Source organism: Ochotona curzoniae, unplaced genomic scaffold (assembly GCF_017591425.1).
Source record: "Ochotona curzoniae isolate NIBS_2020 unplaced genomic scaffold, NIBS_Ocur_1.0 contig_584, whole genome shotgun sequence".
In the NCBI taxonomy this organism is placed as follows: Eukaryota; Metazoa; Chordata; class Mammalia; order Lagomorpha; family Ochotonidae; genus Ochotona; species Ochotona curzoniae.
The window spans coordinates 504,792-516,921 of NW_024466480.1; the positions used below are offsets into that span (position 1 = coordinate 504,792).

The following is a 12,130-nucleotide window of genomic DNA, read 5'->3' on the forward strand; positions in this document are numbered from 1 at the left end:
TCAGCCCTCTGGGTCAAAGTCCCTTCTAACTCTTTCTTCCCTCTCTACAGGTTACAACCCCGGATCCTGGACTCCTGCCACCAGCAGTGAGTAGTCAGTGCTGGCATAATGCCACAGGGTCCGTAGAATCCTTCCTCCTCCTCGGATAGAGCACTCCTGGGAAGAGGCCCTGCAGCTCCTCCCCTCCCTCCCTCCCTGCTGCCTCATGCCCCCCCAAACAGCCCCAGGGTCCTTCTGAGGTCTTGATCTCAGCCCGAATTCTTTATTTTATCAAAAGATTGATTTTATTGCTATTGCAAAGTCAGATATCCAGAGAGGAGAAGAGACAGAGAGGAAGATCTTCCTTCCAATGATTCACTCCCCAAGTGGCCGCAACGGCCGATGCTGTGCAGATCCCAAGCCAGGATCCAGGAACTTATTCCAGGTCTCCCACGCAGGTGCAAGGTCTCCAGGCTTTGGGGCCGTCCTCGACTGCTTTCCCAGGCCACAGGCAGGGAGCTGGATGGGAAGCGGGGCTGCCGGGATTAGAACCGGTGCCCATATAGGATCCCGGGGCATTCAAGGACTTTAGCCGTTAGACCACGCCGCCGGGCCCTGTCTGTTTTTTTTTTTTTTTTTAAGATGTATTTTACTTTCATCAGAAAGTCAGATATACAGAGAAGAGGAGAAACAGAGAGGAAGATCTTCCATCCATTGATTCACTCCCTAAGCGGCCACAATAGCCAGAGCTGAGCCAATCCGAACCCAGGAGCCAAGAGGCTCTTCTGGGTCCCTCACGCAGGTATAGGGTCCCAAGGCTTTGGCTCGTCCTCGACTGCTTTCCTAGGCCACAAGCAGGGAGCCGGCTGGGAAGTAGAGCCCCTAGGATTAGAATTGGTGCCTATATGGGATCCCGGCAGGTGCAAGGTGAGGACTTTAGCAGCTAGGATATAGCACCAGACCCCATGCCCTTTTTGTCTTTATGGGCTTTTATGCAATTTATTTGGAAAGAGAAAGACCCGGCTGAGGGGGTGCTGGCCTGTTGGGCTCAACTCCTCTGCCTGGGTCCTCAGGAGTTATCTTAGGGCCCCTTCCAGGCCTGCCTCACGGGTGGTCTCCTTTTCTTCTCTCCCCTAGCTGCAGTGCCTCTGATGGTCACTTTCACCCTTAACTTCACCATCACCAACCTACAATATGAACAGGACATGCTGCTCCCGGGCTCCCGGAAGTTTAACAGCACAGAGAAGATCCTGCAGGGTCTGGTAGGCTTCATCCAGTGAGGCTAGCTCCCACCCACTAATGCAAACCCCGCCCACAATGTCCCGACCCCGCCCCCCCGGTGCCGGCCCCACCCACCTCATCCAGGCAGGCCATAGCGCATGGTACCAGCTCCTCCCAGGACACCCCTGTTTCTTCCATACCACAAATGCCCTCCCTCAGCCTCCTTCCTCCTCTGCTTCTCTGTCGTTCCTCACAGCTCACACCTTTGTTCAAGAAGAGCAGCCTGGGACACCTCTACTCTGGATGCAGTCTGGTGTCGCTCAGGTGAGCCCTTGCCCAATGAAGCGGGATGGGCCGAGGGCTCTGGGTACCCTGACCCTGCCCATCCTGGCAGCTGCTGCTTCCCCGTGGACACTCAGCATCAACAGTGAGGGCAGCAGCCAGTGTTGGCTTCCTGAGAGATGGGGATGGGGGGGGGTCTCCTTGGGGGACACCAGCAAGCTGCCTTGCCACCTTCCCAGTTCCTGCAGCACAGGCTGGCAAAGGAGATGGAAGGATGGAGGGACAGTTGGACTAACCACGGGAGGTTCTTGTCCAGGTCCGAGAGGGACGGGGCGGCCACCGGAGTGGACACCATCTGCAGACATCGCCCTGACCCGGAAGGCGTGGGACTGCACAGGGAGGAGATATACTGGGAGCTGAGCCGGCTGACACACGGTGTCACTTCTCTCGGACACTACAGCCTGGACAGGGAGAGCCTCTGCGTGGATGGTGAGTAGCGGAGGTGTGGTTAGAATTCCGTCCTCCTGGGCAGCCTGCACGCGCTGCCTGGTCGGTGCAGGCTCCGCCATGCGTGCTGTGTACGTGTGTGGATTCAGGTCTGCAGCTCGTGGATTTTTTGCCTCCTCTGGGGGCTGACTTCAACCTCTTCCCTTCTTCCTCACTGTGTAGGGTTCTGTTAGAGATTTTCCCCTGGGGTCTCTGCTCCATGAAAACCCCTTGGCTTCACCCCCTCCCCCCTACCTCTCTCACGTGTTCGCGACCCACTGTCCTCCCTTCCTCTCGCTGCAGGTTTCGCGGGCAGGAATTCGGCCACCACAGCCAACAGTGAGTACCCACATGGTGGCCCCGTGCCCTTTCAGCATCCCTCCCCAGGTGGGCTGGGAGCTGTCCCGAGAAGCCCAGGTCTGTCCTAGGTTGCCCCATGAATAATCCCTCCTCCTGGTATAAATGCATATATAAATATATATATATAAGAGTGTCTTGGCCCTGTCATCAATGAGGGCTTCTCCGTAGCTCCCGAGACCTCCACGGGGGACCTGGGAATGTCTGGGCTTCAATCCTCCTCTCCTGTCCCTGTGGGTAAGTACCAGAACGTGGCATCCCTGTGAGAGGGCCACCCCCCTCCACACACACACACACACAATGATATTATTCATTTGTTGAAGATGCAAAGTCATGACTAACCCCAAGGATCCTGACTCAGCCGACAGCCTTCGCTCAGCTCTGGGCTGGACCCTAGGGACACAGCACACAGACCACAACAGAGGGAGCTTAGATTACTGTGACTTTGATGAAGGTGGTGGTGAAGAGAATGTTGCTGCTACAGAACGTGGTTAGAAGCAATGATGAAAGTATTACATTTAGCAATGATGATGACTTCCTGTTGCTCTGTTGAATTCGTTTGGCCCTTTATAAAGGACAACGGTTTATTCAGTTCGTGGGTTTTTTTTTTAAAGATTTATCCATTTTTATTACAAAGTCAGATATACAGAGAGGAGGCGAGACAGAAAGGAAGATCTTCCGTCCGATGATTCATTCCCCAAGTGAGCACAACGGCCAATGCTATGCCGATCCGAGGCCAGGAGCCAGGAACCTCCCCCGGGTATCCCACACGGGTGCAGGGTCCCAAGGCTTTGGGCCGTCCTCGACTGCTTTCCCAGGCCACAAGCAGGGAGCTGGATGGGAAGCAGAACTGCTGGGATTAGAACCGGTGCCCGTGTGGGATCCCGGCGTGTTCAAAGCGAGGACTTTAGCCGCTAGGCCACGCCGCCGGGCCCAGTTCATGGTTTTAAAGATCTAAGATCAAGAGCCCCCAGTCGGTGAAGAAGACTTTAGCTTTTCAGGGTCCTGTGTGGCCACACACACAAAGAAATGTGAGTGCACCAGCTCAGTTCTCCCCTCTTCTTCCTCACGCCCTTATTTAACCCCTATCTGCAAATCCTATCCCCAGATGACTCTGGGGCTTAAGGACTCTGGGAGACACACCCAAGCCACAGCAGTGGTGGTACTGATGGAAATGATGATGATGGTTATTAAAGAGATTAGAGACCATTACCAAATATGTACCAAGTGTGTACTCAGAGCTACGGTCTATGGCTAACTGTGTGATTGGCTATGTTTTTCTTTATGAGAAAACAAAATTTCCTTTTGTTATTATAAAATTGTCATCTTCGACGAGGCATGGGAAACTTCCACTTTATCACTCATTTTAAATCCCGTTGCCTATTTAAAAGTCAGTCATGAAAACCCACACGTTTGCTCAGCTCATTTCTGTTGATCAGCTGTGACACTGCTTCGTGATTCTGAGCTGTCTACCCCAGCACCTTCTTGCGGTAGAGCGACAGGGTAACAGATACTAGCATCCACCTTTTATTTTTCCTGAACAATTACAGTATCTTCAGCAACACAACATCCCTCCCCCGGCCCAGGGCACCTGCTACCAAATGTCACACGATTCTAGACTCGCTTGGGCACAGACGGTCTTGGTTTTCCAGCAGGCATGTGTGGGTTGAAAGGCTGACAGCTTCACTTTCTCTATTATTGATTATTATTATTATTATTAATTACATTGCATTATGTGACACTGTTTCATAGGCTCTGGGATTCCCCCAGCCCCTCCCTGTGCCCTCCCCCCATGGTGGATTCCTCCACCTTGTTGCAGTATTACAGTTCCAATTGAGTCAAGGTTCTTTGTTTGCAAACATATACCAAGCATAGAGTCCAGTATCTTATTGTCCAGATAAAGTCAACGTTTTCTTGGGGAGACCATCTCTGGTCTGAAGGCAGAGCGGGCAGAATATCATCCCGATCAATTAAAAGCCCAAACACAACATCAACAACCATTTACAACATTATGGAATTCATTGACATGGTATTGAGTAACCAATATGTTAAAAAAAAAAATGCAAGTTCTTAACCACACCCTGAGACTACTTCGTTGACATTTCAATTTTAGTTTATACACAGAACCGGCTGTTATACACCTTAAAATGACTATAGGGTACTCTTCAGCTGTCTCGTGTCTATTTCCATTTTAGTATTTAGCAGTTTCTAGTGCTGAAGCATCGTTTTGCTAAACTTGGCAGATCTTAGGATAGTCTAAACTGGCTTGTAAGTCTAACAAGGCATATATCAACAGTTGAGGTGCAGGAGAGTTTTAGGAGGGGCGTGCAGAGAAATCTTCAACGCCTGAGTGAGGAGTGACTCATCTTCGAGACAGCTCCACTTGCCAAGTGCCCCTTGTTGGTTTGGAGGCAGCATGGGTGACGATGGGGGCGAGTAGGGTGGAAGGAAGCCATGCGAATTCTTCACCTCTCTGTGGGTGCTTTTATAGAGCCCCTCCTTCGGGAGCTGCGTCTCCTCTGTGCCCTGAGCCATCCCTGACTTAGGGGCCACTCCATTGACCCCTTGTCCCTCAGGCCTCGGGGACTGCGGGCCGCTTCATTATGTTCATGTTAGCCGTTCAGGTGTTTTTCAAGCTATTATCATACGCCCACGGTCGAGGTAGCTGATGCGATCTTTGTTTTCTTAGCTTGGACACGCGTGTCCCTGCGTGATGGTGCCTTGTAACCAGGAACAAAGGACTTATGGTTGTTAACGAGGGCCCCTAAGCACGAGTCTGGTCACAGCACCAGGCCAATCTGGGGGAAGTCCTCAGAGGCACTTTTAGGCAGCCGCAAATCCAGAACTCTTGGAAGAAGGACGAAGTGAGAAAAGGCAGCTCGGTAGGACAGTGTGCAGCTAGCTCCTTGCCAGGTGGAGCCCTCTGGAGGAGAGAATCGGAACTCACGTGTGTGTGTGAGATTCTGGAGTTGCATGGACCGAACCCGTCCCCTGCCTTTCCAATTGCAGCCAGGAGCGCTAATCTTGCTCCCAGGCCCTCCCAAAGCAGGTTTCTGTATCACCCACCAGCTAGGAGCAAGGCCTTGCGGGAGCCAGCATCATGACTGTCCCACTAGGCGCCCACATACCTGTTCGTGTTTCCCAAGGGCGTTCTGACCATTGACCACTCAGGCCGCCCGCACCTGCCCTGGAAATCTCAGGTGGAAGGTTAGGAGCACAGATGCTGGGAACACAAAGCCCAGGTCGCAAGCAAGCACACTGTCGAATACCCTTTGGCTCAGGCTGCTTAAGAGGGATAATATCCCCGTTATTCCTTCTCTGAAGCAATGATCCGATTGTAAGTGGACATTTTAGAACAGAGTCTGATGTAACAACAAAAAAAATGTAGTGAAATTCACTGGGAAGTTTACTTTGGTGCAAAAAAATTCTTTGCAACCCCTGTGTAGTATTTTTACAATAGCCCTTGTCCTTGAACTCTCTGACAACCCCTCATCTGCATAGAATTCGATATTCTTTTTGGCGCCCGAATACGCATCTTTTAATTCCATTTTCCACAAACCTTTGCGATGATTTCCCAGCCCCCTGCGCTACAGCGCAAGCTCTCACACTTGTGCCCAGCGCCCCTCAGATAAATGCTGATGCGTGTGTGTGTGTGTGTGTGTGTGTGTGTGTGTGTGTGTGTTCCCGTCTGAAGATTCACAGCGGTTATGCCTTCTGCTCAGGTGCGCCAAAAGCTAAAACACCATGTCTCCCTCCCGCTCCCCACTGCAGGCACTGCCCCGTTCCTCGAGGTACCCTTCACCCTCAATTTCACCATTGTGAACCTGCGCTACGGGGCTGAATTGAGTCGCCCTGGCTCCAGGAGCTTTAAGAGGACAGAGAAGATCTTGCAGAAACTGGTGAGAGCTTCGCCCCACCATGCCCTGCCCATCCCTGCAAGCCCCGCCCACCTCACCTAGGCCACACCCATGAGGACAAATCCCCCTCCCCTCTCCCACGGATGTCAGAGCCGTGCTCACCTCACTGGCCCTGTCCCGACCCCCTGAGGCTTCTCCTTTGACCCACCCCCACCTCCTTTTCTCTCACAGTTTGGGTATTTGTTCAGGAACACCAGCATCGGTGCCCGGTACTCTGCCTGCACACTCACCTCGCTCAGGTGAGAGACCACGGGAGGCTCCCTCGTCGGGGCTGCCTCAAGTGCTTCCCCACCGCCCTCCCTCCCCAGGACTGTCCTTGGCACTGATGAACATGTAGGATGCCCCTAGAGTCCATCGGCATCGCTGGCCTCTAGCTCCGCCCTGCCTTCCATACGCCCACCTTCCTTTGCGTTTTGCAATTCTCTTGAGAGGAACATGCCTTCTCCCCTTGTGTGGATGTTGAATGCCAGCTCTTACCTCTGAGCCATGAACTCCCTGGACAAATGCCATGAGTCTGCGGGCAGTGTACAGTCCCATGACTCACTAGCTTCCTCCCCTACCATCCATCTATCTGCTCTTTCGCCAACCTCAGTCTTGCCCCAACTTCATATGGTTAGGAAATCCAAGCCTAGTTCTTGGATCCCCTTGGTCCTTGCTTCTCGGGATCCCGTCCCTGGAAAGTTTGATGATTGCGGCCACTTTTCATGCCCTCCCCAGGTCGGAGAAGGATGGAGCAGCTACAGGTGTACACTCCATCTGCACCTACCGCACCAACCTCACGGGCCATGGACTGGACAGAGAGCGGCTGTACTGGGAGCTGAGCCGGCTGACCCATGGCGTCACCAAGCTGGGCCCCTATGCCTTGGACCAGGCTAGTCTTTACGTCAACGGTGAGCAGTGGCTGCCAGTGCTTTGCTGTATGGTCAAGCCCACAACCTCCGCTTCTGTGCCTCTACCTCCCTTGAGCAACCCCTTCCTCACCTGTTCTCTGTACGTGTGTCTGCAGGTTACACCCACCAGACCCTGGCCACTACCCCTACGAGTGAGTACTTTGAGGGTTCCTAATCCCCTGCCCCCTTCTACAAAGTGCAGTCCTATTTCTTGAGAAGAGATTGGGCCCCTGTGCGTGCACTCTCTACCCCACTCCTAGACCCTTCTTGCCTTGGGTTCGGTCATCCCATCTCCAAGGCGACGTGGTCCCCGCCCTAGACACCTGCTTTTTTCCTTCCTCCCAGCTTCCATGGTGGCCACCCTGTCTTCAGAGATGTTGATCTCCTCACCATCAGCAGCTGCCAGTCCTGCACTGGTCCCCTTCACCCTCAACTTCACCATCACCAACATGCCCTACATCGAGGACATGCAACCCGGCTCTGCCAAGTTCAACTTCACACAGTCAATCCTACAACGCCTGGTAGGAACCCCCCTGCCACCTGCTTCCCTCTCTCTTTACTGACTTCCTCCCACTGGCCTCTTTGGGTCCCCCTGTGAGAATGCTGGCTCATCTGGACCATTCAAAACTTGGGGTGGGAGTGGGCGTTCGGCACAGATGCAAGATGCCCGTATGTCAGAGAACCTGGGCTTGTGCCCCAGCTCCACTTGTAATCCCCACTTCCTGTTAATGCAGAAGGTGCCAGGCAACAGGTGATGGCTCCAGGAGCTGGGTTCCTGCTACCCACATGGCACATCCAGAGGGTGTTTCTGGATCCTGGCTTCCGTCCTGTTCAGCCCTGGCAGTTGTAGGCATTTGTACAAGCCCCAATAGGGATGCCCACACCAATAGATTTTCATCTTCCAAAAAGCACCATATTCTCATCATTTTTTAAATGACATCTTTGTGAACTGTTTAAGGGATATGGGATGTACGTCAAGGTAATCAGCATTTTGATCTCTTCCTCAAAGACAGCCTGTCTGCAGGTTCGGGAACCTTCGAGCCCTTCTCCTCTGGTTATCTATAAATGGCGTCGTTTTTGTAGATTATGGATGCCCTGTCGCCCCAAGGAATCCAGAACAAGGGTGATTCTGACATTTACTTGTTCTGTCTTTACGCGTCCTCAGCTAAGGGACCTGTTCACCACCAGCAGCCTGGGCCCACTTTACACTGGATGCAGACTGGCCACCCTGAGGTGAGCCTTCCCCCCCCCCCGCCCCCGTGTCACCTGCAGGAAGTACAGGAGGGAGTGGGCCGGGGAGGAGGTTGGCCAGGCCCTGGAGTCAGTGAGATGGGGCGGAGGGCGGGGCGTGATGTTCAATGACACCGTACGCTCAGTTGCCTTCCATTCCTGCATTTTGTACAACCCTGAAAATGATGATACCGCCTTAAATGCTGTGTTAGCCTCATCTTGCTGCTAGGGTTAGTTTGGGATGGGCAGGGGGCTCATGAAGTCACGTCACATCCTATTAGACCCCCAAAAAGGCCCTCATTCATCACCAAGGATGAGGACAGGAACCAGTATGTCAGTCAGTGGGACCTTGGACACCTCACCTTGGCAAGAGCCCTCTCTCTCACATCTTGGGTGACCCTCTCCGAGGCGAGAAGATGAGACCTCACTGGATAGATGAAGGAGTTTACTGTGACTTGATACGCCCATGTCCCAAAGAGGGGCCAGCACCTCCCTGAATAACAGGATCGCCACACCAAGGACAGCCCAGTGACTTTCTGCATGGTGCTCAGGTTCCCTGATGGCCTCCCAAGCAAAGGCAGATGTAGGTCATCAACCTGAGGTTCCTCCCAGCCTATGCAACACGGCCAGGGAAGGTAACTGATACTGCACCTCTCTCAGGGCAATCCAGCAGACCCCAGCTACAGCTACAGCCCGGCTCAAGGTCGCTTCCCTCCTGCTGAGATACAAGGGGCAGTCCGTTTGCCATCAGTGCTTATAGTCTGTTGGTCTCGCCCCTGCCACCTCCCCTCCACGGTTGCCCTCGCTTGTCCTGGTGCCCTAGAGAGACAACAATGGAGCAGGCAGATGGGCAGTGAGTTCAGGCCTATCTCTTTTCTCATGCTCAGATGTTGATGTCCAGAAAGTAACACCTGGGCTTAACTCCCCAAGATCAAAAGGATCTCTCTTCGCAGAGGTGAAAGTCTAGTCTCACCAGGGGCTGTGGGTGCCCTCTGTGCACCTGAGCAAAGCATTAAAGAGGATCTTCAATGCACCCGGACCCTGCGCTAAATGTTTTAACATCAACTCTTTGTGAACCCTTGACCTGGCATCCAAATGGTGACAGCGTTATCCACACCGCACACACGTGCTCCTTACCTGGCCCACAATGGCCGATTAACAGGCATCCACAAGCAAGGGGCATGAGTGAGGGGAGAGGGTCCCCCAAAACGATGTTTCTGGGTGCTCTCTCCATCCCCACATCCTTACCTCCTTAGACCTGAGAGAGGTGGAACGGCCACCGGAGTGGACGCCATCTGTAGCCACCATCCCCATCCTGCGGGCCGTGGACTGGACAGGGAGAAGCTGTACTGGGAGTTGAGCCAGCTGACTCATGAGGTCTCCCGGCTAGGCCCTTACATCCTGGACAGAGATCACCTCTACGTCAACGGTGAGTGTCTGATGGCCACGGGGGTCCCCCTTCTTGCCACTCCAGGTGCATTCTGCTGTTGAGCTGATACGCATCACATCTGTTTGCTTTTAGGGTTTTCCCTGCCTTCCCTTCCTTTTTGGGGGGGAATTTGCCCTTCCCTGCTCTAAGAGAAAGAAGGTGGGAGAGCAAGGTTGTAGGAGGTGCCAGCCACCCACTGTCTTGATAGGAAGTCACCTCTGAGCCCAGGCTGCCCCTCCAAGTCATTCTGACAGCATCTGTTTTCACACTAACAGCCCAGTCCCTTTACCCTGCCCCGAGCCACCTTCCAACAGCCCCCTTGCTCTTGCCCCTGCAGGTTACACCAGGCCACTCTTGACCGCTGTCCCCAGTGGTAAGTGTTCAAGCCATAGATGGCCCCAGGACTCCCCAGCCCTGTGCTGGGGAGCTGGTATCTCCTTTTACCACGTGCAGAGGCAGGAAGCCTGGGTAGTGGGAGAGGCTGGTCATTCACACAGCCCCACCTCTCTTACCAAGCACCCCTGTCTCCACCTCCAAGTTGATGAAACTGCATTGTAGCCCTTTATCCTGTGTTTCCTCTTCAGCCGCAGTGGTCCACCCTTTGGGAATATCAACTGCTACCACCTCCTCCTCTGGCCCCACAGGTAGGCATCATCCACTCACCTGCTCTCCTTTCTCCTTAACTCCACGCTTCTCTGGTAAGCAATGAGAAGGGCAAAATAGAGTCTGCACAAGTAGGTCCGGGCGTGAAGACAAGACAGGGTGGGGAAATCTTGGAGGATGTACCCTTCTGATACACACCAGTGCAGCCTGCTCTTCAGGACTGCAGGATGTCAGTCCCAGACTAAGGGCACAACGAAGAACCTCTGCATATATTGGATTGCAACAGCCGTTTGCTACTGTTCACTGCTGTGGACGTCAGCTGGGAGCAACTGTTTCCCTAGGTCGATGCAGTCACCTGCAGGCCAGCTCGCCTCCACGTGGGATTCCTTCTTCCCACAGGCTGGCTCTGCCTTGTGCAAATGGGGGCCACAGATTCATTCGCAGCAAGAGAGGGCGAGTGACTATGTCCGGAGTGATGCCTAGCCCATATTGGCCTAGCCTCCACTGGCCCAAGCCAGTCAGGGCCAAGCTGTAGCTAAGAGCTGGGAGGGGACTCAACAACAGGCTGGTGCACAGTGGGCGGGGCCTCAACACCACAGGCAGGTGCACAGTGGGAGGGGACTCAACATCACAGGCAGGTGCACAGTGGGTGGGGCCTCAACATCACAGGCAGGTGCACAGTGGGAGGGGCCTCAACAGTACAGGCTGGTGTACAGTGGGCGGGGCCTCAACATCACAGGCAGGTGCACAGTGGGAGGGGCCTCAGCATCACAGGCAGGTGCACAGTGGGCGGGGCCTCAACAACACAGACTGGTGCACAGTGGGCGGGGCCTCAGCATCACAGGCAGGTGCACAGTGGGCGGGGCCTCAGCACCACAGGCTGGTGCACAGTGGAAGGGGCCACAGCAGCACAGGCAGTTGTGTGCAGATAGAGGAGCAGGAATAATTTGCAGTGGCTTTTACAATCTCTCCCAAGTAACCTCCCAGGAGTTAGCTAGTGACAAGGACCATCTGTCTTTGGGTCTTAGGCACTTGAGTTCACTTTCTCTTACAATGGAAAGAAAATAGTCAAGGGCAAAGCCGGGACACATTCCCAAAGAGCAGAGTCTGATGAGGCTGTGAATAGTCCCAACAGCGATGCAGAGATGGCAGTCTTCTGCACCAGGGAGCCTGCTCTGCAGCTCCAATCCCATAGAGACGCTGCACAGGATTTTTCCATGTTAGGGGTGCTGGAGAGCAGCTCAGAGCTTTTCCCAGGTGACTCAGCCAACAGGTGGGCAAGATCCAAACCTAGTCTAGTCTAAGGCTTGAGCTTCTGCCCTAAAATAGCTGTGATGATGCTTACAGGATGTTGTTTTTTATTCTAGGAGAAGCATTTTGAGCTCATGTTCCAGATATGAACCCCCTGGACACAGGGGAAGTGGGATCCAGCCTCCCCCCAATCTCTCACACCCAGATCGAGATAATCATGACCCCACGTGTGACTTTTTTTTTAATTTCCTCTCCAGATTTTCCTATAGGGGCCAGCCCAACCCTGACGCCCTTCACCCTTAACTTCACCATCAGCAACCTGAGTTACGTGGAGGGAATGCAGCGCCCAGGCTCTAGGGAATTCAACAGAACAGAGAAAATTCTCCAACGCCTGGTAGGTGCCCTGCCCACATCATCCTCTTGTCCTGCCTACAGAGGCCAACCCCGCCCACTGAATCCCAGTCCTGCCCTTGACCCATTCAGAT

General features: G+C 53.6%; 1 protein-coding gene across 1 annotated transcript in view; it reads left to right on the plus strand.

Moving 5' to 3' along the window:
• The window catches only part of MUC16 (mucin 16, cell surface associated), a 48,210-nt gene that overhangs the window by 5,173 nt on the left and 30,907 nt on the right, over nt 1-12,130 (plus strand). Inside the window, 16 exon segments of the mRNA XM_040990127.1 lie at nt 51-93; nt 176-207; nt 1,117-1,241; nt 1,457-1,524; nt 1,799-1,971; nt 2,272-2,307; nt 2,497-2,562; nt 6,097-6,224; nt 6,414-6,481; nt 6,960-7,159; nt 7,249-7,284; nt 7,478-7,653; nt 8,298-8,365; nt 9,619-9,791; nt 10,129-10,164; nt 11,903-12,039. Coding sequence (XP_040846061.1) covers nt 51-93; nt 176-207; nt 1,117-1,241; nt 1,457-1,524; nt 1,799-1,971; nt 2,272-2,307; nt 2,497-2,562; nt 6,097-6,224; nt 6,414-6,481; nt 6,960-7,159; nt 7,249-7,284; nt 7,478-7,653; nt 8,298-8,365; nt 9,619-9,791; nt 10,129-10,164; nt 11,903-12,039 — 1,565 coding nt within the window.